This window comes from Trachymyrmex cornetzi, unplaced genomic scaffold (assembly GCF_001594075.2).
Source record: "Trachymyrmex cornetzi isolate Tcor2-1 unplaced genomic scaffold, Tcor1.1 scaffold679, whole genome shotgun sequence".
NCBI lineage: Eukaryota > Metazoa > Arthropoda > Insecta > Hymenoptera > Formicidae > Trachymyrmex > Trachymyrmex cornetzi.
In genome coordinates, this window is record NW_017300002.1 from 76,230 (window position 1) to 103,254 (window position 27,025).

General features: G+C 35.0%; 1 protein-coding gene across 1 annotated transcript in view; it reads right to left on the bottom strand.

The window, feature by feature from the left end:
- Window positions 1-1,452: 1,452 nt before the first annotated feature.
- The window catches only part of LOC108767455 (agrin), a 35,606-nt gene continuing 10,033 nt past the window's right edge, over window positions 1,453-27,025 (bottom strand). The window contains exons 2-9 of the mRNA XM_018517368.1: window positions 7,278-7,394; window positions 6,370-6,679; window positions 5,865-6,008; window positions 5,289-5,453; window positions 4,137-4,301; window positions 3,875-3,997; window positions 3,100-3,276; window positions 1,453-1,796 (exon numbers count right to left, since the gene is read on the bottom strand). Coding sequence (XP_018372870.1) covers window positions 1,565-1,796; window positions 3,100-3,276; window positions 3,875-3,997; window positions 4,137-4,301; window positions 5,289-5,453; window positions 5,865-6,008; window positions 6,370-6,679; window positions 7,278-7,394 — 1,433 coding nt within the window. The 3' untranslated portion in view covers window positions 1,453-1,564. The remainder of the gene's footprint in view (window positions 1,797-3,099; window positions 3,277-3,874; window positions 3,998-4,136; window positions 4,302-5,288; window positions 5,454-5,864; window positions 6,009-6,369; window positions 6,680-7,277; window positions 7,395-27,025) is intronic.

Genomic DNA, 27,025 nt, shown 5'->3' on the forward strand with positions numbered 1-27,025 from the left:
GCATGGCTTATTTTTTCCGTAAAACTTTTGTTCGATTGAAAGTAACACAAATCCTGTAGATACAATTCTATATCATAAATTAAAACGGATTGGATGGCATATTTTTTCTTTAAAATTTTTTTTCGATTAAGAGGAATAGAAATTCCATAGTTTCAATTCCATGTGATGGATTAAAATGGATTCAAACATTGCTTATATTTGAATTGGATTAAAATGGATTTTAAAAATCAAGAAATTGAATTGCAATGATCTAACGAATCTATTTCAATCCTTTTTGAATTCGTTATATTATATTTATAGATTCAAAAAACAAGTTTGACTAGATAAAAATGATGTGTTATGACTTTTTGAATATCAGTTATGAAAAACAGAATCAACAGTAAAGCATAATGCTATGTAGATTTTATCAATGTTACTAAAACCTTATTGTAAAACAAGATGTTTAACATAAAGTCTTTTTCGCGTGCTGTTTGTGTCGAAAATTGAGCTCGACTAAATTATATCAGGATTTTGTCATGAACTTGATACAAATAAATAAAATGTCGTTTTCAATATAATTAATTATTACGCGTGTAACTTATGCAGTTTTTATATTTTAAAATATACATATATTTATATAATTTATTATTAACATTGGAAGCGTATACAGTGTTAGTGTCAATACAAAAGAAGGGTTCTTGCATACTCGGTAATAAATTAAGATTATAATGATAATAATTATAATAATAAACGAACACACATCACATGTCGGGAAAGAGATGTAATAGTACAATATTAAACTCTAAAATAAGAATACGCTCTGACAACGCCGCGTTGACGTATTAATAGCCATAATTAGAACGACGGGCGTATCTGTAAAAAAAATGGAATCGCGTCGTTTGAAATATAATTAATGCTATAATAAATAATAATGAGTCTATACCGTCAAGTACGAAGAACGTACGACTACATCGATACGCGACTGGCGACCCTTTCCCGATTACAAAAAAAAAAGAAAAGAAAGACAATTCCTTAAAATAATCTATAGATGATATTGTTCGTCATCTGTCATGTATAACAACGGTTTACGAATCATAATTCCGCTACGTTAATCAGAATTTGCAAACGCGCGGCTGTCTGAAAAGGAATCGGCAATCGCGGTACTATATATTATCGTAGAAATAGCAGTAACGATAACAATCTGGACTGCGACTGGCAAGATGCTCGTTTCTCTCGAGCGCGTTTTTCCCCATAAAAATTCAGCGCATTTCGGATCGTCGAAGGGGCGATCAAATATCCGAAATTCACGTGACTGATATTTTATCACGTCGCGCCTGTCCGTCAGGAATCACGAACATTATACTCGTACTCGAATGGAGTTCATCGAATTTGCAGTTGGTTAATATGAGAGCTGAGCAAACTTAAATACTACAAGACTCGTGACGAATCAATGTACGATAATAGTCACTTCTCAAATCTGAGAGATACAAGTCAAATTATCTTGTCGATCAATTTCTCTCTTCTCTTTCTCTTTCTCTCTCTCTCTCTCTCTCTTTCTGGTGTCACCGTGCCAGCTCAGTCGAGCTTAATAGAGATAATTTTTCGGCTCCTCTGTCGGCTGTCCGCACACTCCATGATATTTTTTCGTGACAAGGCTCCTGCTGCGGCAGTTTTCAATCTCCAGGAAGCACTCATTGCTGTACGTCATGCCATCGGTGCCGCAAACCGGGTCGTAATAAGGTGGACAGATCTTCTGACAGCCACGAAACAAGAAACCTTGGACACACCTCTTCATAGGTACCACATATACGTGTTTCCTGGAATTAAGGTTTTTTTCTTCGTTTAAAATACCATGATATTATTAATGTAAAGAACTGAATTGTACTATTTTACTTGGGACATTAGGAAATAATTATACATCATTCAGAGAATTTGAAAGAAAGATTTCGATCTTATGTAGCACAATAGTTTCTTTACATCTATCATTTTTTAAACATTAGAATTAGATTAGAATTTATTTTGCATAGATACATATACATCGAGTATGCATTAATAGTGGGCGCATTAGAAAGCCGTCGAAAATAAAAAAAATGACTCCTTTGAGAAAACGGGTCGCACGGAGGTACCAACAATTTCTACTTTCGAAATTTCGCGCGATTGTATTCGATTCAACTTCCCGAAGTAGGATACTTTCCTTTCACGTATTTGAACAGCAGGTTCAAAAACATCTTGTTAGTATGCGGCGGGCGCATGCGTGATAGAAGTAGTTATTTTCATAAAGAAAATGTAATGGAATGGCTCTCCGGCGCTGAATCACTCACGGACTTTCATCGGACATGCACGCGATGCCGGTTCGAATTAACCGTTTCTCAAGGACCAGTTTCTTGGATGATCTTCTCTTCCTCGGATGTGTTTCAATAGCGCGATCAGGCGTAATGAAAGTCTATGGAAAGTATTATATCGGGGAAAAAGCACGATCGCGGTCAACGAAAATTATATGCGCGGCACGAAACTCGCCGCTCTCTACAGTACGTACACTTCTGAATAATTGAATTTGAATAATTAGCCTTTTTACTTCCAGCAAGGTAATAAAATTACTCTATGGTAGTTTTTTTCTACTAAACCGTAACGAAAGTTATATCTTGACATTAAAGGAACATGATTAAATTATTCTAAAGTAATTTAATTACTTTTCTTGATAGTGGAAAACCTAATGAAATAAATTTTCTTTAAAAAATTAAAATTAATTTAAAGCGTTTATTTCATTTCACAACTCGTCCACAATTAATGAGAGGCATTTTAATATATCTTAATATTTTGTGGGATAAAATAATAGCTTTGAATGTTTTTATCAAGATATTATTTTTATTTCTATTGTTATAATTTTCATCATCACAATTAGCGATGATTTAATTTATTGCTACTATTTAATAAAAGCTATAAAGAGAAGAGAAAGATCTATAAGAATTAATTCTATCATGCAATTATGCACTTCTTGAGATTCCTTTGAGAATTAGCCCAAGATTAATTCATTAAAAGCACTCACTAATCGTGCACTTTTCGAAAAAGAAAAGCGTTATATTTCAATAAAACGTGCAAACATAATGTTTCGTGGCTTACCCGCAATTGTCCCTTTTCATCTCGCACTCGTTTCGATAAAGCTTGTTATCGGAACCGCAAACAAACTGACGCTCCCCGCTGCAAATCTGGTTGCAAAGGGCAGTAGTGCGACAGTGTTGCGCCGGAACTTGAACTACCCTCTGGCCGCAAGTCTCACGTTGTAGATAGCACAGAGATCTAAATGCATACAAGTGCACACATGACGTAATCATAAACCTCGTTTTCTGAAGGAGTAACGATCCGCAGACGCTATTTAAAGTCTGATCTACAATTGCATACGTGTTATACGTGGCTGTAACTGTAAAAATTCAATCATTGCCGAATACAAGAAGAATATTCGATTGTGATTGATTCATTCTTACAACTACAACCACTTACAACTACGCTTAAGCAATTGTAGAGTAGACTTAAGCGTTTAACTGTTATCGCTGTTATAACATGTTGTGTTCAGTTCGAATTGTCCTTAATCTTGAAAAAAAATGTTAGAATTTAAATATTTCGATTTAACCCGTAGAAGTTTGTCATTGTGCTCTTATCACGGATTTCAACTCAAACAAATGCGTATGGACGGATGTACATTTATATGATGGAAAATCTCGGAAATTTCAATTAATATCAATTTATCTCGCTCGATTCACGATCAGAACCGGATATCATAACAAGAGAAATTTTGAAAACAGCCCGAGACCTCTAGTCGAACGACCATTTGAGATGCACGCGTTTTTAAAATATTCGGCGGCGGACGTTCTGGAATCCGAATAACACTCTTAATCACCGATAAACGTTGCCGTCGCTTCCACAAACTGGTTCCTCGGGTACTTCAGCACAGTCTTCAGGGCAGTGTTCGATCTCTTTCAAGGTCGTGCACTCGCCAACATGAGCTGATTGAATGCCCTTTCTAAAACGTATTAAGTATCGGGGAAAATTAATTTGTCTCGTTGATAACTTGTGGTTTCTAGAGTTCATAATAGAATATTTGCCACATCCGACGAGAGGGTAAATTTACCAATATTTTTCCGACATAAATGCAAACTTACAAGCAAATCGCTACGTTCAAATGGCACTGATTTGTATAGGTATTTGCGTCACTACCGCAAACCGGATCTACTTCGCTTCCGCATCTCTGCTGTTGCTTCATGCATTTCGTTAGCCGGGATCGACACTTCTCAAAGTCTACTACCGTTATTTTTCTTCTTGCATGCCTGTTGATTAACATTTGGCTAAAGACTCACGTCGGCCAGTTATTCATATAACAAGAAAGTAAGTAAATTGAATTTTTTGAGTGTCTTTGGCAAATTCGAGATTATATCTTTTCATTGCATCAATTTAATGCATCAACTTAAATATATTTGTAATTCAAATATCTCTTCCTTATTTCAAAAGTGTACCTTAACTTCATAATAAATCATGACAACTAAAAAAGGGTAATTTTTAAAAAGTCATCAAATTATTACAATTCAAAAGAGTTGTTAAAAAAAATCATTAAAATTGTTAATTCACAATTCAAAAAGAGTAGTTTTTTAAAGAGTTTTTTTAAGAATTATGAAACAAAGATGACGATTGTGAAAATTTGTCCTTTTTCCTGAAAAACTTGTAGTGAATTCGATTGAACGCACTCAGTGCGCACTGGTGAATATTAAAGCCGTCGTATAAATTATCGTAAAGATGTATATTTAATATAAATATAAAAACGGGTTAAATCATGAAATCATTAATAGATTTTATTGTGCTATTATAAGTAAAATATGTATTTTATAATTCGAAATATTTGCATTTATTTGCACACTTGGATTTAATCTGTGTATAACGGCTTTAACATGCACCAGTGCATGCTAGGCGTACACAGAAAAAGAGACTATTCTTAAATCAACCATAATATATTCATATATTTAAGCAAAAATATTGTAATCTTGCTTTAAAAATTTTAGTCTTGATATAAGATTTTTAATTGAGCAAGTTTTAAATTAAGCGCGAAGTAATACTTGCATCAAAACAAATTTAATCAAATCAAGATTGATATCTTTGAAGCAAGATTACAATATTTTTGCTTATATATGAATATAATATGGTTGATTTAAGAATAGTTTTTTTTCTGTGTACAATTTAATTCGCTATTAATTTTTTGAGTTGCGTCACTTTTGAAGTCAATTAGAGAGTGATATGGTAGATGAATACAAATGTATACGCACCCACAGTTTAGCATTTGCATCTCGCACTCGTTCCTGTATATATTTCCGTCCGATCCACAAACCGATACTTCCGGCTCATCTTTGCAATCCAAGGGACACGCGTTGCTTCCGGATGTCCGTTCTCGAGATACGCAGAACGACATCGGCACTTCAAAGACGTGCTTGCTAAAAGGCACAATTCAATAAGTATCGTTGGAGTTTAATGAAATCTTTATATCGAATAAAATCGCGACGAAGTTTGCATACTAAAACGTAATTAGATTAAAACTCATCGATTAAATGAAAATTCAAATATTGAGAAATGTTAGGCCGCACGAGTTGCTTCGCGTTCTAACAAATCTAATATTTAGACAATCCCGGTGAAAAGAGGCGAAGTTAGCTCGAGTGTTTTTTTAAATTAGGCAAAGGGTTATAACGAAGAGCACAGGGGAATGATTCATGAATAATTAAGTGCGTATGGGGAGCAATACTGAGACGAAAGAAGCAAAGGAAAAAGGGTGGGGCTTATGAGAGTTTTTTTTAGAAGATTCTGCGTGGTCCCAGTCATGTTGAATTCGTTGAGGATCTGCCGCTTACCCGCAATTTTTCGCCCGCATTTTGCAGGTGTTCGAGTACAAAATGCCGTCGCTACCGCAGGCAGGCTTGGCACCACGCCAGCACGATTCACGACAATGTCTTGTGGTCTGACAGTGCTTCTTATTTGTACGCACGACGCCTTGGCTGCGAACCGGAAAAATTAAAATCGTTTTGCGGCCAGACTAGTTTTATGTTAAATTTAAAGAATAGACTCTTTTACGCTTTACGATGAGAAACGACTACAACAGCGTGTTTGTAGTGAATTACAGTTTTTATAAAGAAATTTTTTTCCATGCAAAAAATGGAAGAAATAATAGATGAGGTGTAGCCATAAATATAATCATGAATAGAGATCCGACTTTATCGCGTGAAAAAGAAATAATTCTAAACTTCAGACAAATACGAGAGACTGCAGAGACTAAGCATGATTTTCGTAGGTTTAAAATTTTCCGATCCACGTAACTCTGTCGTTCGTAACTGTAATTGAGGTCGATCTTCAACGTACCCGCAAGTAAGCAGCTTCATCTGACACGTAGATTTGTAAACGTTTCCATCGCTTCCGCAAACCGGTCCGTCGAGCGGCGCGTAATCGCACGAGACTGGACAGTTCTCCCTGTGAGCCGAAATATTGTTGCAGGGCCCAAGATGAGACAGCTCGATTCCGACTCGGCAGATCTCTACCCTGAGCATACACTTGTTCAGGTAGGTACGCCCATCGGTGCCGCATACCGGATCTTGATCGCCCGGACAGCGATGCTCGCACTTGCTACCGGATGACCTCAGGCAAGCCGTCTTCTCCGTGGCCACGGTAATGCCTAAATAAGCGTATGACGGCGAAATAATGAGATACGTAGATAAATTTTGCACGGTCATTAAGCGAAACGAGATCTTCGCGTATATACACATGACCTCCGTCGTCTACGACGAACAAATAATCTAACGCTCTAGCGCTTAAATAGTTCGTTTCGACGCTCCAGGAAATCGTGATTCGTTTTGCAGCTACGTATAATTTATCACGGCCATCTATTATACAAATGAACGGATCCTCGTTACCATAAGCTGTTATCGCCGATAGAAAAAGAATACGAATAGGAATCTCTTTATCGTGACCATTTACGTAAAGCACGATAATATCGCATGAAAATCGGCGAATGAAGGTCGCATTATTTCCGCAATTGTAATTGAAGTGCGCGCCCACCGTGGTTATATTTCTCGATAAACCGCTACTAATGAGCCTTATTCTTACGGTCAGTTAATATACAAAACGGGATAACGAAATCATACAGAGTTACTACGATATACTGAAGCGACCAGTGTTTCGGAGAGGGAAAACTGTAATCTCGCGGCGAGCGAACCGGAGCGCGTGTGTTACTGTAATAACTAATAACTATTATAATTAAAAGCGCGCCTTACCCTTTCCGCACATCTTCTTCCGCATTTCACACTGCGACGCGTATATGACACCGTCGCTACCGCAAACGGGTTCGCCACTCGGCGGACATATTCTGGGACACGCACTGGACACGTAATCTGCGTGAAAAAAAAAAATAGAAGCTTTATTGACGTAGAAGATAGTATAAATTTGTCAACATAAATGTAGTGTAATTTAAAGTAGCACCTCAAAAGATTGAAGGCATCAGCAATAGTACTGTTTACGAAGCTAGATCTTAATATAATTGAAATAATAAAAATTTTGCACTTACAAACGTGCGACGAAAATATATGGAATTAAAAACGGGAAACGATGTAAAGAGATCCCAACAACATAAATATGGTTGCAACTTTTGTGCTATTGGGGAAAGCAGCTGTTCTAAAAGTAGAGATGGATGTAGAGAACCAAATGTTACTAAATAAGAAGAAATATTTGATTGCAACATAAAAAAAATTATGATATTAATAAGGAGAATATATGTACAATAACGATTTACACTTAAAGCGCGGTTGTAGTAATATTAATCAAATCGTAATCAAAGATAATTGTATCTTAATAGCATCTCAACGTGGAACGATCATGGAATGTACGATATTTCATTAAACTGTACGCCTTCCTGCTTACTTAATAGACCGTATTTTAACGAGTATGTTTGTGTACTGTTAAAAAAGCAAAATTTAAGCGTCAACGGTACTCTGATTAAAAAAGAAGAAAAAAGAGAAAAAAAGTGTAACAATTACTGTTAGATGTTTCGTTTTGTTATGCGTCATCACGATATAACCTAACCTTGCACTATCACATACCTCACGTGCTAAGAGAGTACCTATTATTGTAACGATACATAATTGTATTTAATAATCATAATGTTTAAGCATATATGTAACGTGGTCGGCACCAGTGATGGGTATTTGGCCCCGCGCAACACAGAGAATCAGCCCCTCCACTTTTGCTCTACCAATTGACGCTGTGTTCGGCTAATACAGAGTGGCGTCAATTTGTGGAATAAAAGTGGAGGGGCTGATTCTCTGTATTGCGCGGGGCCAAATTCCCATCACTACTCGGCACAGGGAAGAAGCAGAGTTAGCAAAAAATAAATACCTGCCTAAATGGAGGAAGTGAGGGTGTTTCCTCATGACGTAATAGTCGGAATTTTCGAAAACGGAATCTCGGAAAAATCATACGACCAATCAGAATTATTAGTTTATACAACATGCTAAACTGAAAAGATTCTCATTTAGCCTTTATTCAAATGTATTATTAAAAGATTCTTATTGGTCGTATATGACTTTTTCGAGATTTCGACTGTCATGGCCAGAATCAATCTGAGTCATATCTGTGATTTAACTATAATACGAAATACACACAACCATATATCTCTCGATGAGGAATCCTCATTCTGACGAAACGATCACTCAAATATCTTACTGCAATCTATTGAACATAAGAAGTCCATTAAATAATTGAACGCGGAAGAGTGCTTGCGGCAACGTTTAATACGCGATATATCGGATAAGATCAGCCTGACACAATCGCATAGCGATCCGATCGAGACGTAAGGCTTATGAAATGCATCACCCGGCGTACCTAAGGTATACGCACGCATTTCTAAATTTTTTTATTATCCTAATCTCAAGAGTGGGAAGAATATTTATCGCGTGCGAACACGTGTAAAATTTATTTCGTAACGATCTCGCTACACGTCAAACGCTTTTCAATTATAAAACTTTATGACTGTAAGACGTCACAAAGGCAAAACTGAAGTTGTATGGGGTAAATTTGGGTAAGAGATGACTATCTTTACAATGCAAAAAAACTTTAATTTTTGTTATCTTTAATAATGTTATTATGGTATATCTTTTTCGCCATACGGAAAAGATATACTAATATAACACTATTATATTCTTTTTGCATTTAAAAAATGGCCATCTTTATCTTAGTCTAATTAAGACGCCTAAATCACGTAGAAATAACGAAAGCCGCGTATATTATCACGCGGTATCGCTGTCTTTTTTTTTTTTAATGAGAAATAAAGGCTGCCGTCCCAGCCAGAAACGATAATGGAATTAATGTCGATTCGACATCAATTTGATGATTTCGAGATTGAATCAACGTTGATTCGACGTCAATTTGATAATTTCGACGTTGAATCGACGTCAATACCATTGTCATTTCTGACTAGGTGTACACATCCGTCTCTTTCGCAGTGTTATAATACGCGAAGGTGCGAAGCAATATATTAAATCGTTAATGGGATATTCTACATGGACACAAATACGTAGGCCGTATAGAGGTAATATTTAAGGTCGCGTGGTGAGAGAAACGGTGAGAAAATTAAGGGGAGGAAGAGAGAGAGAGAGAGGGTGTTTATTCGATTCCAGGACGAACTCTCTATGAACCTTAACATAGATATAGAATATTATGATAACGATAAAATAAGATAACAAAATAAACGAAGAGAAAATAAAATGACAAAATAACATAAACGAAAAGAAAAGCGAGATGCATCGTAAAATAGAATTTAAATGTGATAGCATGAGAAAGAAATCAAAAGAAGAAAAAATATAATACAATATAATGTAACAGACTAAAGTTATACATATAATAATATTCAGACTAAAATTATACAAAACAGAACCATCTGCAGATCTATCCATACAGATCTATCTACGTAGATAGAGATAGAGATAGATAGATGGATAGATAGATAGATAGATAGATAGATAGATAGATAGAGAGAGAGAGAGAGAGAGATGTAACGTAATTTCCCACTAACTCTCTCTCGTCGTCGCTCTTTTTGGCCGTAGCGTCTATTCGCAAAGAGATTCTCTGTCGAAACCTTAATTACTTCCGGTTGACCGTCCGAGGCAGATATCTACTGCTTGCAGATCCGCGCTAACCGTCGGTCTCGGTCCAGCGAGCGTCGGGTCAACAGCACACGGGATTTACGGCACTCGTTCCATACCGGATCGCATAATATATAACAAATTATAAAATCGAGCTTTACAGTTAGAGATGTACCGGGCGTCCGAAGGCGCGGTTGTTCGTCGATTTCGTCGTGTATAGAGGAAATGCATCGAGACGAGCTTATTACGCGTTATGATCCCCCGGTCGAAAGTGCGATGGGTTTGTTTTTCTTTTAAGTATTATTTATTAATCTCACAAGTTACATTGTAATGAACAACCCGGTAAGCCAGCCACGTTCTTTCCACTTAAAAGAACGTTTGCACTAAATTTACACGAAAACTGGTACTTTGGCAAAGGGAAGTGGGAGACGATTTTTACCGTTCTGCTGTCCTTTCAATTTTTTTAAGTGTATGTCTTTCGACCAAAACAGGATTCTTTGCATTCCATAGAAAATCAGAACATCCCGGCTATGCACAGTGTATGCCATGCGGACAGGCGTAAAAACAGGTTTACGAGCAACTGTATAATTACGCTGATTACAATTTATCGATCAGTCCGGTACTTGCGTCACAGTATACAGGATGATTTCGCACTAGTTAATGAGATATTAGAAAGTTTTTGCAATAACGTGAATCCAGATACGGTGAACGCTAAAGTCACGTTATCCTTTTCTTAAGTAGTTGTTAAGAAGAAAATAACCTGACCTTAGCGTTCACTGTATCTGGATAAACGGTATTGCAAAAACTCCCTATTAATTTCTAAAAATTGCCGAATAAGCAGATAAAATCGACACATAAGACAATTTTAAAATATTTTTCTGTGTTCTTTATAAAGTATCTTAAAGACGAATTCTCAAAAATTTCTTAAAATTGTCTTATGCATCGATTTTAGACATTGGGTAACTGAACAAATTATGAAATTGCAAAATCGTTTATAAATTTCAGGCTCAGTTTTTGATCGGAAATAGCGCTATATATGGTTCGTAGGCGTTTTTTAAATTACATCCTGTATAATAACGTTTCGTGATGCTTAAATTTCGTCGCTGGTATCGTGAATAGATTTTGAAAGATATCTCTCTCGAGAAGCTGAAAATGTTGTTCTATGCGTTTACAGACATTCTTTTGATTGTACTGCATGAAATCAATCGCATTGCGCCGCCCTGTAACCCACTTCATCTATCAATCACTCGTCTTTTTAGTTGTGCCGCTTGATGCGCCGTGCTTACCTCCCTTCGTCATTCTTACTGTACTCTACGAGATAGAATAATAATTAGAAAGAAACGGATTTCCATTACGAGATATTTCACACGCGTAATAAACTTTCAAACGACGTTACATTCCTCATGTACACTTACGGAATAATTCTCGGCGCAATAATTGCTTTAATCGCTTACATGCTTTATACGAGTATTTACTCTCTTCCTTTGCAATAGTCGTCCTATCGGATGGCGCTACAATCTTTTCAAAAAGGATTACAATTATATTCGAATGATTTGAACAATTACTCGAGATAATTTCTTATATTTTGAGAATCTTACATAATTATTTTGATAGTTTCACAAAATTATCTTCAGATTTGTATCTAAATAAATTTTTTAGATACTACTTAGATAAAACTGTTCTTTCCGATTATTTCGTACAGTATTAAGAAGATCTTAAAGCGAAGTCCGAACTCCGATGAGATCACTGTTTTACCGATAAAATGCAGCACATAGACATATCTTTATATACTACTACATTAATATTGCACTCACACACACAACACACACACACACACACACACACACACACACACACACACACATACGTACAAATTTTCTAACTAACTGATCTTTTCTATTAATCTAAACCTAATTCTAAATACTCAACATGGATTGTTCTTATAATCTCTTGTCCAAACCAAGATTGTTTTATACGTACAAAGTATAAAACTCGTATATAAAGCAAACATTATTACGAGTCGAAACTAACTAATCTTTTCTATTAATCTAAACCTAATTCTAAATACTCAACATGGATTGTTCTTACAATCTCTTGTCCAAACCAAGATTGTTTTATACGTACAAAGTATAAAACTTGTATATAAAGCAAACATTATTACGAGTCGACGTTAAAAGTTGATAATAAAACTTACAAAACTGTCATTTTCCAACTTTTTTGTTTTTGTCGTAAAGTCAACTGGTTTGGATTGCATTATCGTTTATACTTTAATTATGGAGAAGGATTTTTTAATTTGTAAAGGCAGTTAGAAAAATACTTGTTTAGAAAAATTGATAAAAAAGATTCACTTTAGGATTCTTTTAAATGGTTGCGCCTTATATTTTTGCGATGAATGACACGTGACCTTTTCGCACTGAAGAATTTGATCGGGATTTGTTCGCAGGCGTCTAGATAAGTGATTATTCATCCCTCCTTCCTGACATGATTAAATGAATCAATTATGCCAATAAGTAGACCGATGTTTGGATAAGTGGTAATAGGCGATTGGTGAACAATGCAGATCGAATTATAGGACTATAGAAACTGCGGGTCGCGCGCGTATATGCATGCGGTACGGTGCACATTGAATGCGCTCGGACAGAGAAGGAAAAGGAAGAGGAGAAAAGAAAGAAGGGACGAGAGAAGCAACATATACGGGTCGGTGAACTGCCGCAAGGATGCATCGGGTGGATGCTGCTCTTCGAATTTTTGTCCTTTAAACGAGAGCCTGTGGAAGGCACGGAGTCGCATGAGCATGACATCGAGATCGATAATGGATGAAATAAAGAATAAGTTTAACGAACCAGAACGATTTTATATAGGAATATGAATGCATATATTGCATATCAGTGCTTACCACGTGGCTGGTAAATAAAACAATTAATGACAAGCGTCTCTCTTGTTTCTCCTTCCCGCGTGGGCTATTTTCATATTGCGAAGAGTTGTGAGATGATCAGCTGGTCGGATGCTATGCTCTCAATGGCATATTTGAAATACAGCGCCTTCAAAAATCTACCAATTAATTTCATTAATATGAGGTCACTTTCTTCCCCTTTCTCTTTCATCCTTTTCCTTTATTTGTCTTTCCCATCAATCACTTTTTGCTTAATTAGAGCGGTTCAATTTTTCGCGGTCGGAATCGAGGAAAATTGGTCGTCCAGTGCGCGCTAGAGCTCTAGATTTACAAGAGTAGCGCAAACTGCCCGCCATTTTTGACCTGTAAAGCACGGTGCGAAATATGAACGATTTTTAAACCACCGGCGTGACAGATAATCGTCCGGTTAAATGTTTTCTTCCGACAGCAATGCGTTGTAATCAAAATTGGTAATATATATTAGGATTAAAATCGTCGGAACTGAGTCCATTATTATCAATATTCACCATGTTTCCTATGTCTGATTAATTATAATTCCTTTAAATCCTCTATTAGTATTTAAAGATGTATATATTTAAATACTAAATATTTTATAATTAATGTTTTATAAATAATCGTGAATATTCGTACCTTTTCAATGACGCGTAGTAGATAAATTTTAGTATCTAACTTTAACGATGTCGATGTTATAGACTCTCGCAATGATAAAGCGATCTTAGTAGGTAAATCAGTGAGCGCATGATGATTCGATGATGCACATCCTTATGATAGTATATCAGTCATTATAACCGGTTTGCATAGTATCGTTACGATAACGCGCGTAGTCACGATACGATTGTATAAATATTAGCATAAATTCTAGCAGATATAGACGTTGTATTATTTCGACAAACAACTTAACAAATTGCGGTGTTTTCCAATTATTACAGTTTACAGTTTCTTCTACTGATATGCACTCTTCTATCATTTAATTGATATTTTCGCCTTCTCATCCAGTTTTGTAATAATGAAAGCTATGTCTTACATCAATTACGTCTAGTTTGAAGATACTAATGCAGTACAGAAGTTTGTATTAGCATTTTTGCAATATTGTAATCCAATATTGCAAAGACATTACAAAGATTTTTTACAATATTACTTCAACAACATTTCGCAATATTTTTTCAATGTTGCAATAAAATGTTTCTGCACTTTTTCTGTGCTGTATGAATACTTAATGATCGTCCGGTTTTTAGTACGATCTCAACTGATCTTTCGACATGTCTTGACGTAATTACGTGCTCTCAAGATGTACCATTACTGATAATATCCGTTTCGTCTATCAGAATGCCTCATAAATCATTTGCAATCGATAGCGTCAAAATTGCAAGAGCTCGTGCTCTGATCAGACTGTTCCATGCGTGCAACGGCAAACACATTGGGTTGGCCGATCACCTCGGTCGGTCGGTTCTACCGCGTTCTTTATCGCTGCGAAACGATCTCGTCTTCCTCATAGCATTGTCCCGTAACACGTCTGTACGGTGTTGCATTAACGAGGCCTCGCTTCATCTTGTCTCTCTCTGTTCAGTAGTATACCGAGAGAAAAATATAATTACAGACAAAATTATTTTACCTTCTTTCTTACATGAATGAGCCGAAGGATCGAGAATTAAAATAGTTTCAATATTCAAATTAAAATAAGAATGGAATTTCATTTATGCGTTTTCGTTGTACGGAAAATTTTTCAAGCCTGTTGGTTGGTTACAAGATAAAGAGATCCAAGGATCTCTCTGTTCTGCATATATTTGTCATACGACAAAAACGCATAAATGAAATAGTACCACACTAAACATATATTTTCCGTTTAAAACTTTAATTGTGTGTTGTAACACCTGAGATTCATCAGCGGGTTTTACACGTACAATTTTATCCGCGTGCCAGGAATACAGGTTGAAAAAGACGCAAAACTGTCTTTAGTGTTGACGCTAAAAAGCGCAAAATAGAGCGGGTGGCACCCAGTTGGACACGGCTCAATTGAACACGAGCCACTCACAGTGCTTGAGACTACAAAGCTCCTAAGCACCGATCGCTGTGATTGGTGGTGTCCAATCGAGCCATGGTCAATCGGGATCACCCCAATAGAGCTATGAGAGTGATACTTCAGTGTGATAAATATACTAAAATAAAGGACATGCTGCAAGCGTTGCAGTTTATGCCAGTAAAACAGAGACTTCAGTATAATGTATGTATATTTATATTTAAAATTTTAAAAAGATTGTTACCGGAGCAATTAAGAGATCAGTTCGAAATAGTAGGTAATACGTGCGAAAGGCAAACACGACAGGCAGGGGATATTGTAATAAAATTTCGAAATACAAGAAGTGCGCAGAAAAGTATGTTTTATGAAGAAGTGAAAAGGTATAACGCCTTACCAGCAAATATAAAAGAATATGAAAGACTTGAAACGTTTAAGAGAATGTTAAAAACACATGTTCGAAATGCAAGTTAAACATGTATCGCAAATAGCTGAGAAAGCGCTAGTAATAAAGATCAATCAATCATTCAATCAATCAATCTCCCTCTCTCTCTCCTTTGCACATGTGCACATCCTAGAACCGGCCTTAAGAAGAACTTATATTAAAGCTACATCGTTTGAAATGACAATGGCATGCGGCAGCATTCGCAAGATTTATCGATTTTGCGGCACGAGACGAGAGCTGCATTGCTCCCAGCATACATGGGCTGATCAAAAGCGTAGACTCTTTAGAGGTTTTGAGATACTAGTTGAGTGCTACGAGTACTACAATTTCTTAGTAAATGACAACAGTAATCTTCAACAAAATATTGATTTTGTTTGCAAAACTATAACAGAATCATTCGCACAATAATTCAATTATTTCTTCAACCCTTAAGACTATAACATATAAAATATATAAGCATAACAGAGTAAGACAGTAAGGACTAATAAACATTATATGTAAATCAATTTAGCAACTTTATACTGAATGCTCATTAGTTCAAACGGTCCTATGCATGCTATGCTTATGCATTTTGTACCTAAGGGCCATCTCACACAAATGTTCTGCAGACATGATTTTCATAGCATAAAGTCACTGGACCAATAAGCCTCTTATGTAAATCAACATGACGTTTTTATGTCGGATACTCATTGATCTAGCGGCCTTATGCTATGATTATGCAGCTTATTTAGTGTGTGATAGCCCTTACATCATGCATAAAATATGATATTTTACATCATATAGATGTAAAAACAAATGCGACAAATTATGCATGTAATATTCTTAGTTCTTTTATTCATAAATGTATAATATTAGTGTTATTACAATGCGTACAACTATTATTTCACAATACAAAAAGGAGATATATATGTATGTAATTTAGTTATTAAAATTTAATTATTATAATCAAAGAAATTAAATAATAATTTCATTTCATTGATGAAATTAATATTGAAAATTACCACCTATAAATAGCATAAGAATTTATCACTCTTATTGTAGTTACATTTATTATCATTATGTTCTCATTCGATATTGATACTATTTCAATATTGACATGATCTCAATTATTAAGTAAACGATGAATCTAACGTTATATTATAGGATAATACAATTTGAATCAAGAAACTGAAAGAACGCTATGACCAAAGACTCTATGTCTTTGGCTACGACTAGTTAACGAACAGGATTTTCGAGGTCGAAGAAGAAGTTACACGAATATATACCAATCGGCAGTATGCACGCGATTGCAGCGGTTCGTTGCGATCTGTTATAACTGTATACAAGCAGATATCGTATTTCAATGAATGACAAAAAATTAATTAAATCGTGTGATACGGTTGACTGGACATTTGCGTACAAGGATAAAGAAATGCGGGCGTTTCTACTCGATCTATCTCCCGCGAAATACTATACTGTAAATTTCCCATTTCTATGTGCACGATACATCGAAAGAGACATCGGAAAATAAAAAACGCAACATTTGTGAGAAACTCAAGTACCTCAATGGCGCAATTCGCGCAGAAAGATTGTAAAATTATTTATCAGTTGACAAAAATTATTTATTTTCTTGTCATAAAGTTCTAAGAATTTTTTCAGAATTTTTTAATACCGTATTTTCTCATGTCGGTAAAAATAAGAAAATGCAGTATTAAAAAGTTGATAAAAAAAATTCTGAAAAAATTCTCAGAACTTTATGAGAAGAAAATAAATAATTTTTGTCTCTTGCAGTTTTTCTATAAAGTTGATAGAATTTGAGTAAAAAATTATTCAAGACTAATATTTTGCAATTTTTAGTAATTAATTATTAATAAATATTAATAATTAATATCTTGTTAATTATTGCGAAAATTGCAAAATAGTAGAGGACTTTTCGACTCAGTTTAGTCCGCTCTATCTACACAAAAGTGATTGGCAAAAAGATTGGGACACCCTGTGTGTGTATATATATATATATATATACACACATAAAAGTGGTCATAAAATTATTTTAAAGAGATATGACAGATTCAGATTCTGTAACTTCAGAGCGTTATATCTCTCTTACCCAGTGAGAAATGATAATGGAATAGCCACCGAATCGACATCGATTCAACATCGATTTTATTGTCATTTCTCAATCTGTTGATTTTATGTGAATGTGCTCATAGAGACATTTGTTCAGAATCACGAGAAGTACAACATATTTTAAAATGGAGCAATTTGATTGTGGATATTTCTCCATAAGAATCGTGTGGGGTCCTTTGATTCAATTCTATATTAAAAGAACTTGATTCACTTTATTTTTTATATATCATCTCAGCAAGAAATGATACATTGAAACGATATCGAATCGACATCGAAAATGTATTTCGAAATATCTGATCGAAATATTTATTGATAAATTATTAGATAAATATGTGGTATCCTATCTGATAAATTTTCGACGCTTAAAACGATTCAATTTTGATGAATTTTCGAATCCTAGTTTTAAAAAATTGATAGAAAACAATAGGAAATGGTCAATCATTTTTAACCGTAGTTACGAATCGTAAATTAATGAAAGAGTATAAAGGCATAAATTATTATTTTAATAATAAGGCCTTTATGTCAATAAAAAATATACATGAATTAATTACTTATGTTAGTGACAACCCGTAATATAATCTTTAATTGATTCAATATCTTTAATTGAATCAATAGCATTTTTTTCTCAGTGTACAACTGGTTCTTTATCGTTTCTTTTTCATGTACGATAAATAACAATAATTACAACAATAATGATATTGCACAATAATATTACAATACACAGAGTGTTTCTTAAATAGCGCCCATTAATCGTATATATAGCGTTATATGAATGCTTGATTAAAAATGCGTGATTAAAAATTGAGTCGAAAAATTCTGACACATTTTTTTCTTACACTATTTAATGAAACAGTTATCGTGTAAAGTTAACTGAATCTGTACCGTTCTTTAAACAAGCACATGTCAGTGAGCTGCGTGTCTGGTAGTGTGTGTGAGCGTGCACTACCGGACGCGACTCACTGACGTGCGGCCGTTTAAAGGATAGATTGAATTAATTTTACACGATTGCTTCATTGAACATTGTAGAAAAAAATGACTCAGGACTTTTTGACTCAATTTTTAATTAGGAATAGCGCTATATAATTAGTGTGCAAGGCTTAAAACTCTCACTTTCTCTCTTTAAAGCTGAAAGAGAGGGAGAGATAGAAAATTTCAAATCTCGCTTAAAGTCAAAGTAATGCTGGTGCAACGAGGCTTAAAAGTCTGATGGCGATGAATATAATCATCTTTATAGAAAATTTATGAAGTATCGAAATAAGCTTCAAATTTCAAGCAATATTTTGATTGGATAGAATTTCGTTGATTTTGACGTCGATTCGATGAGTTATTTCTCGCTGAGATAAGATTTATTCGCATCGCATGCTTCAACACGCTCCACTTCTACTCACTCCAACGCGCTTGTTAGAATGACTAGGAGTTACGATAGGAATATGTAAGAGCATGTTGGAGCATAGTACAGACTTTTTTAAATTTCAAATTCGATAATAGTAACATCTTTCATTCATTTTTTGCACTCAAACACATTCATCTGTCCTTATCTAACATATTGCAACGCCATCTCTTGCAAAATCGAGCATCTATTGTTAAACATAGTTATTGCTTTGTTTACTATTCCGAATCGTCGCTCAGCATTCATATACACATAATTTGCAGATCGATATAAATCTTTCTTTTTAAGCTTTTAATCTTAGTTTCGTAAACTCAGTATTATTTGTGCACGTAAAACGCTGGGTGCTGAACTGTTGTTTTGTCGATAGGAGCTATAAAACTTTTGTATTAAGGAAATATCTACGTCAGCTGACAACTCTACGAATTGAAAAAAATGTAAGTTTTCAAATTTTTTGTTTGTTTTAGTATAAAGTTCACTGCAGCACCATCAAATTTTGCGTCTACTTTAATTCTGTAAAAGGATTTTTTATTCCGTTCAGTAAATTCGGAGATTTATATCAATCTGCAATGTCCTTACAATTTGGTCACTCTAGCATTCTTAATAAACCACATAGGTATTGATTTGTTATTAATCTTCATTTTGCTTCAATCGAAAGGTATACTATAAGCGCCTGACGATGATATCTGACGATGATATCTGACGTATTCATATCGTAATAGATCTACGATGCAAACGCATGGATAACTGGCATACAGCTCTCGATAATACGGCTTTATTTAGTACATCACAACAAAAGTTAACGCTCGGGGATATTGAGCGCTGGTAATTTGCAGGTGAGGTTGCTAATTGTAGTCTGTGTCTAAAATAAAACGTTGTGCAACGGCGACGTTACATTTCCTTGCCAATTACATTTGATATTCATGCCTCGTCCAACGAACAAGCGCGACCTGATCCGTATCCAAAGAGATCCTGAATTCCAGGGAAACAGATACCGAAATATCGTGTAGAATTCGTTACCGTTCGATCCTAAGATAGGAACTTCAAAATGCTAATCCACCGCGCTATCGACGTATTGAACTCTCCGTGTAATTTATTTGCAGGCAAATTCCAGCGCACAGTGGTGAGTAATTAAAAAGCAACTTTTTTAAATGCATTGCATTGCTAACCAGTCGCGTACACCGTCAGTTTTCCCGGAAAAAGTTTTCCGGTTCAAGCGAGGTTTCAATTGGACGTTCGCTCCGAAGCAAATTAAATTAAATTTTTGCCGTATATTATGAAAAGCTGAAAAGGACCGCAAATAGAGCAAAGAGTTGGCAGACGGAGGCATAATAAATATGGAATAAGAGGTACGACCGCTAATTATACGAATTAGTCGAACGATCCCCTTTCTGCAGCGCGCGCACTCGAGAACCGCTATCCACTTACGTACTTATAATCTATTGTATAGCTATCCCTCTGTACACATTAGGAATTTGCGATACACGTATTGTTACGCAAAAAAAAGATTTTTTGCAAAAATGTTGATTAGAAATCGCCTTTGCAGACTTCAAAGATTATTTGTAACCGACATTTTTTTTGCAAAAAAATTTTTTTTTCCCTTAACAATACGTGTATCGATATATGTGTCGCACATTCCTAGTAGACACAAGAGATACACGTAATCCTGCATATATGCGCAGATCAACATAAGAATCCGATATGTGTGCCGTGAATCATTAAGCATGACGAATGGTAGCTAGTCTCAATTTAAGACTGACATTTATAGTCAATTCTTATACTTAAGACTATATTAAGTACAGTCTTAAGATGTTATAAACCAATCAGGTAGCCATATTAATTCCTCTTAAGATATTACTTAAGACGGTCTTGAAATAAGAACGTACTATAAATACCGGCTTAAGTGGACGGAGTCGTAAGTGGAGAACTGGGACGAAAAACTGTCTCCCCGGATCGGCTCGCGCTAAACGATCTTGCACACTTGCGTACGTGCGTGTACATGCGCGTGCACACGAGCAATTCCGATCCGTTAGATCGGAGAAACCTTCGACCGGTCGCTACGACAACACATGACGGCGAGGACGCACCGACGGAGAAGCGTCGCGCTACTTCCTCCTCTGTCCATATATGCGGCAGTAACTGGCTCTCTTTTTATCTTTGCCGGCGTGAAAATTGCGGTACGCACATTCGCGCCTTTTTCCGTGCACGACTGCCCACCGTGTAGAACGCAGTTGCATCTTAATAATTCATCGCGTCGTGTACTTAGACATATATATATATATATACATATAAATAGAAGAGGAATTGTATGAGTGCTGAATCTGGAAGTCGATTGTGTATCTTGAAATAAGGTAAAAATTATTATACAAAACTGAGCATTTATTTAAATATTCATAATTTAATTATTCAACACCTAGTGAATTTGCTCACTTTTGTAATTTTCATCCCATTTTAAGATACATAAGGCCTGTTCTTTTTGGCTGAACTTTTGCACCGGTTCATCTTTGTTCCTCTTCTTTCCTCCTGAAGAGAAAAGGAAGAAAGATAAACTGGTGCAAAAGTTCAACCAAAAAGAACAGGCCTATAATCGGCCCCCTGAAGCAAATATCTGTGCGAGAGAGAAAGCTCCCAATACAGTCCCAATTGACTGTAATGCGCATGCGTCCATTTTCCCCCGTTCCATTTCGTTCCACTTTGTTGTTAATAAGTCTGTTTTCTGTGGCTGAACTAGTGTATAGTCAGGGCCTAAAAGGTTGCAACACCTTTTTTTCGATGGGTTTTAAAATGCAGCTTGCTTACCGAGCGATTGGTTCTTATTCATGGATCGACAAATAAGATCCAATCGCACCGTTGTTGGTGAGTAGGCTGCATTCCGAAACCTATTTAAACTCCAGGAGGAAAAAAGAGGAAGAAAGAATAAACTAGTGCAAAAGTTCAACCAAAAAGAGCAGGCCAATTTGTTTCACTTCAATTTATTGCACCGTGTGCACCAATTCAGAGAGTGCATCAATAAAAAACACACCTATGTGTTTTAAGGTTGCGTAGCATTCGGCCACGTGTCAATTACATTTGGATCAACAAGATTTTCGGTAATATTGGTAAAATTTATATTTTATACTTCTTTGTTAATTCTGTTGATTTTACTTGATATTCAAAAGTAATACATCATTTTTATGTAGTCAAAAGGACTTGTTTTTTTTAAATCTAAACATGACGAGACTTCCCGTAGATCTTATATGTATAAATAAACCAAATAAATTTTATTATACATGGCTGTCATCGTGAAATTACTAAATATCTACTCAACAAAATTAAAAGATTACCTATTCCGCCATGCAAAAACAGGAAAATCTCAAAATAGAACATCGTCAAAAATCATTGTATCAAGATGTTCAAAAAAGCATTTTATAGTTTTTCCTAATTTTATGCAAAAATAGGTTTTATATTTTCCGTACTTATGTATAAAATAAAACAATATATTTTTCTATTGAGAACAGAAATCGCGGATAAAATAATAGGACTATTGACTAAATATAAAAGTATAATTTAATCGATGCAAAGCTCATTAAGGGCCACTTCGATCAATTCCGATTAACTTTAACCGACGATTAGTCCATTGGAATTGAAAAATCGCATTTGTGAATGACAGATGTGATTGTCCAATTCTAATGGACTAACCGTCGATTAAAGTTAATCAGAGTTGGTCGAAGTGATGTTGTCGTCCGTTGGATGCAGTGACCATTATCACTGAAGTAGGAAACTATGCTGGTTTGTTGTCCTCATATACGTATATCCTGAATAATCTACTTGAAAAGTATATAATATTGAAACTTAATATTATTATTCTTAAAGAACCCCGCACAAAATCATAGGATTTTGGCCCTCGATGAAATTGGCTGAAATTTTAGTATGTTATAGTTCTTGACTCACTGATCAAAAGTGTCCATAAACACAAAGCTTGAAAATGACTAGTTTTGTTGTTATAGCCGTTTAAAGTTTTATTTTATTAATGTCTCAAAAGCAAGTTTCTGTAATAAATCAAGAGATTTTAGATAACAATATGCCATCCACTCTCACCACCCTCACTCCCAACCCTACCCCCACTCCCACTCCATCCCCATCCCTATTCCCATACACATACGAAACTTCGATTTTTATGCACCTTTTTCATATAAAAATGTTCGCGTGGGCGTATGTGTGTGGGAATGGGGATGGGGGTGGAGTGGGAGTGGAGTGGAGATGAGATTGGAAGTGAAGGTGGTGAGAGTGGTTGGCATATTGTTATTTAAAATCTCTTGATTTATTGTAGAAACCTGATTTTGAGGCATTAGTAAAATAAAACTTTAAATGGCTACAACAAAAAAACTAGTCATTTTCAGGATTTGTGCCTATGGACACTTTTGATCAGTGAGTCAAGAACTATAACATACTAAAATTTCAGCCAATTTCACTGAGGGCCAAAATCTTGATGACAGCCACTCGATACAATTCGGAGTGGAAGCTTATGCTGTTGAATTCGACAAAGGTAGTATCTAATCGCGATACTTATGTATCCTCTCACCGGGAAACATGAAAGTGACCTCCACTTTACCTCCATACCTACTTAAGTCTAGGTCAAGGTTTCCATCGTCTTGCGTCTGCAGAGAAACAATTGTGCAGCTTCATTAGCCTAAGAAAACTATCTCGCAATCGTCCGCGCAAACTACGAAAATCTAATGAGTTATTACGCGAGCTCTATGTTAATCATTCGTTTCTCTTCTTACAAGAATCTTCCCGTTAGCTTTCTCATCCATGATTTCTCGAATAGCATGTCTCGCGTCTGCATTTCTAACAAGCAATCGTAAAATAATATCATCGAATGCGCGGTGAATCATTATGTTTTAATTAAATTCATCGCCATTAAAAACTTTCAGTTGCGAACATGTTGAACAATCTGGACTAAAAGCAACTAAAACAATAGTTTTATTAGTTTTACTGTCATTAGCATCCTTGACACGCAACTTGCTTATAAATAAATCACGTATCGTACTATGATAAAATATAAAAGAGCAAAAAGGAGGGAATCACGAATTACACAGTATCCTTAAAATGTAAATTTTACACAGAATTATGCTTAGGGACAATAGAATGCGATAGTTTGGTACGAAAGTTTGGCCATCTATTTCTGTGACACCCTGCGTGTATATGTATACATGTATACAGAGTGAATCAGAATTGAACCAGTTTTTTATCCTAAGAAAATTATCAACTGTACACACCTAATTATTGACTTAACAATACAGACCGAATACGTGGATAACATTGTGTGAACTGCTGGTCTAAGCTTGAAAACAGACATGTTTAACGTTGAGTTGTGAAAATTGTTATAAGATTTCATTTTTATTGAACGAAGATATTAAAAATACGTCTTTTTTTCAGTGCGCCCAGACTAGCAATTCGCACGATAAATCTACGCATTTGATCTATATTGCTAAGTCGATGATTAGGTGTAAGGTCGAATTTTCTCATAAGGTAAAAAACTGGTTCAACTACTCTGATTCACCCTGTATATATATAACAGTTTATATTTCTTCATTTACTTTTTACGTTCGTCAGTTAGTCTATTGAATATATCACTCGCGATTTGCATGAAAGTAAGTGAACATACGGTAAGATGCTAAATTGCAGAATTATTATTGCGCGATTAAAATATGGTCGTTATTAATAACACATGCAATAAATGTTCCCATTAGCCGCATGAAATATCGCTGCCACAGATCATATTCCATATTTTTTGCATGATACTTATTTGAAATTCACGAGAACACATTCACTGGGTCTCCGGGTCAGCAAAGTAAGTCAAGCATCAACTGGTAAGATGAATCGGCTACAATAACGGTGTTTAAAGCTTAACCCGAAACGATCGAAAGAGCCAATCATCGGACTCATTATCTACTGGCTCGATGCCTTAATAACCATATAGATATCGATTATAAATCAATGTTTAATTGTAAATCGATTAAAATTAATTATAAAACGGGCTTAATTGTTTTTTAATTATATAGCTTTCTGTTGTCATAAACTAATCGTATTCTAAATTTAGAAATATCAATCATCTGATTAATGGACGGAGCTAATAATTTCAATCAATTCATATTAATATTATAAGAAAGAAAGTACAGTCATTGATCATATTTTATATATTTTTACAAAATCGATTAATTACAAAAACCGAAAAGAATAATGGTTAATGAATTTTGTCTAAGATGGCATACAAATTTTAGTGAAAAGGTTGTAAATTACACATACAAACATTAACTAATTTATTGAGTATTTAAATAATATAAAGAGATTTTTTTTTAAGCATTATCTGATCAAATGCATTGTCTAACTAAAAAAGAGAGTACAGTTTTCCAATTCATTATATTTAAATAAAGAACTAAATAAAAACTCTGTTATACCCTGAATAATAAAATTGAGGCTATAAATAAATGCGAGATAGATCATTTTTTATTCAGTATGCTGATGGTCAACATCACACTAAAGTTATTGATGGTTAACCAAAAAGAAATAGGAGATGAGCCGAACAAGTTGTCCTGTTAACAAGCTAATACAAATAGTCCGACGATGTTTTATCCAATTATTTACAACGATTTTGTCTCTGTGTATATCTGTATATCTTTGCGCATAAAGATTCAAATACGGAATCCTTTAGTATGTATACATATCCTAATAAATTATTTGATACTGGAACCGCGGCTATGCTATTTTGGATCTATCTGATAATTTTTCTTTTCCAGTATGGATTTACACATGGAGCTTCATTAAATTTTTGTGACTTTTCATGAATAATCATAATTAATTTTACTTTTATGATGACAATTCTTCCTCGTAAAAAATCAAATTTACTTTGAATCGAGATTGGGTCAATTTAGATCTACGGTTTTAGTATTAAACAAATTGAAACAAATTATGTTCTTACTTTTTCTAACTTTTTTCTTTCTTGATCGCGAGTGATTATATTAATATCTATAATTAATAGATTTGATCCAGCAAATGGAAAAGTTATTATAGGATAAGATCACCCAAGAGTACGTACTGTTTCTTTCAGGCTCTATAACTTATACAAAAACTCGAGTTTAAACAGAAAATATTGCTTACACAGAGAGAAAAATATTTGGTATTTATGACTATAATTGCATGGTTAAAAAATTATGATTAAGAGGTCTATATTTATGGTTATTACTGCTACAATATTAGTAATAATAATCTTAAGTGTAAGGGAGAACGGGGCTAAGTGGGCACCTTTTTTCAATTGCAATTTTTAACAATTATGAAATAAACGATTTTAGTTAAATAATTATTAGCGTTTTATAGAGTGATTATAAGACTACAAGATGGCAATAAAAAGTTTTGGTGTTTGCAATTTCATTTCAACCATATACACAAAAAATGATGTGATCTTGGAAAATGAAATGTCAAGAATGCCTGGACTAAGTGGGCACCCTTTTCTTCAATTGCAATTTTCAATAACAAAGTAAACGATTTTAGTCAAATAATTATTAGCGATTTATAGTGATTATAAGACTACAAGATGGCAATAAAAAAATTTAGTGTTTCCAACTTCATTTCATCTATTAGGTGTTAAATTTAATTCCGGCCGTTTTTTCGTCTCCAAGACTAATTTGTTTCGAAGGGAAGATGAATGAATACCTTAATCAAAGTAATTTCCTCCATTTTCGACTACTTTTTCCCATCTCTTTGGTAACAGGGCAATCCCACGACGGTAGAACGCGGTGTCTTTCGAGGCGATCCATTCATCCACCAGCAACTTCATTTCATCTATTAGGTGTTAAATTTAATTCCGGCCGTTTTTTCGTCTCCAAGATTAATTTGTTTCGAAGGGAAGATGAATGAATACCTTAATCAAAATAATTTCCTCCATTTTCGACTACTTTTTCCCATCTCTCTGGCAACAGGGCAATCCCACGACGGTAGAACGCGGTGTCTTTCGAGGCGATCCATTCATCCACCCATTTTT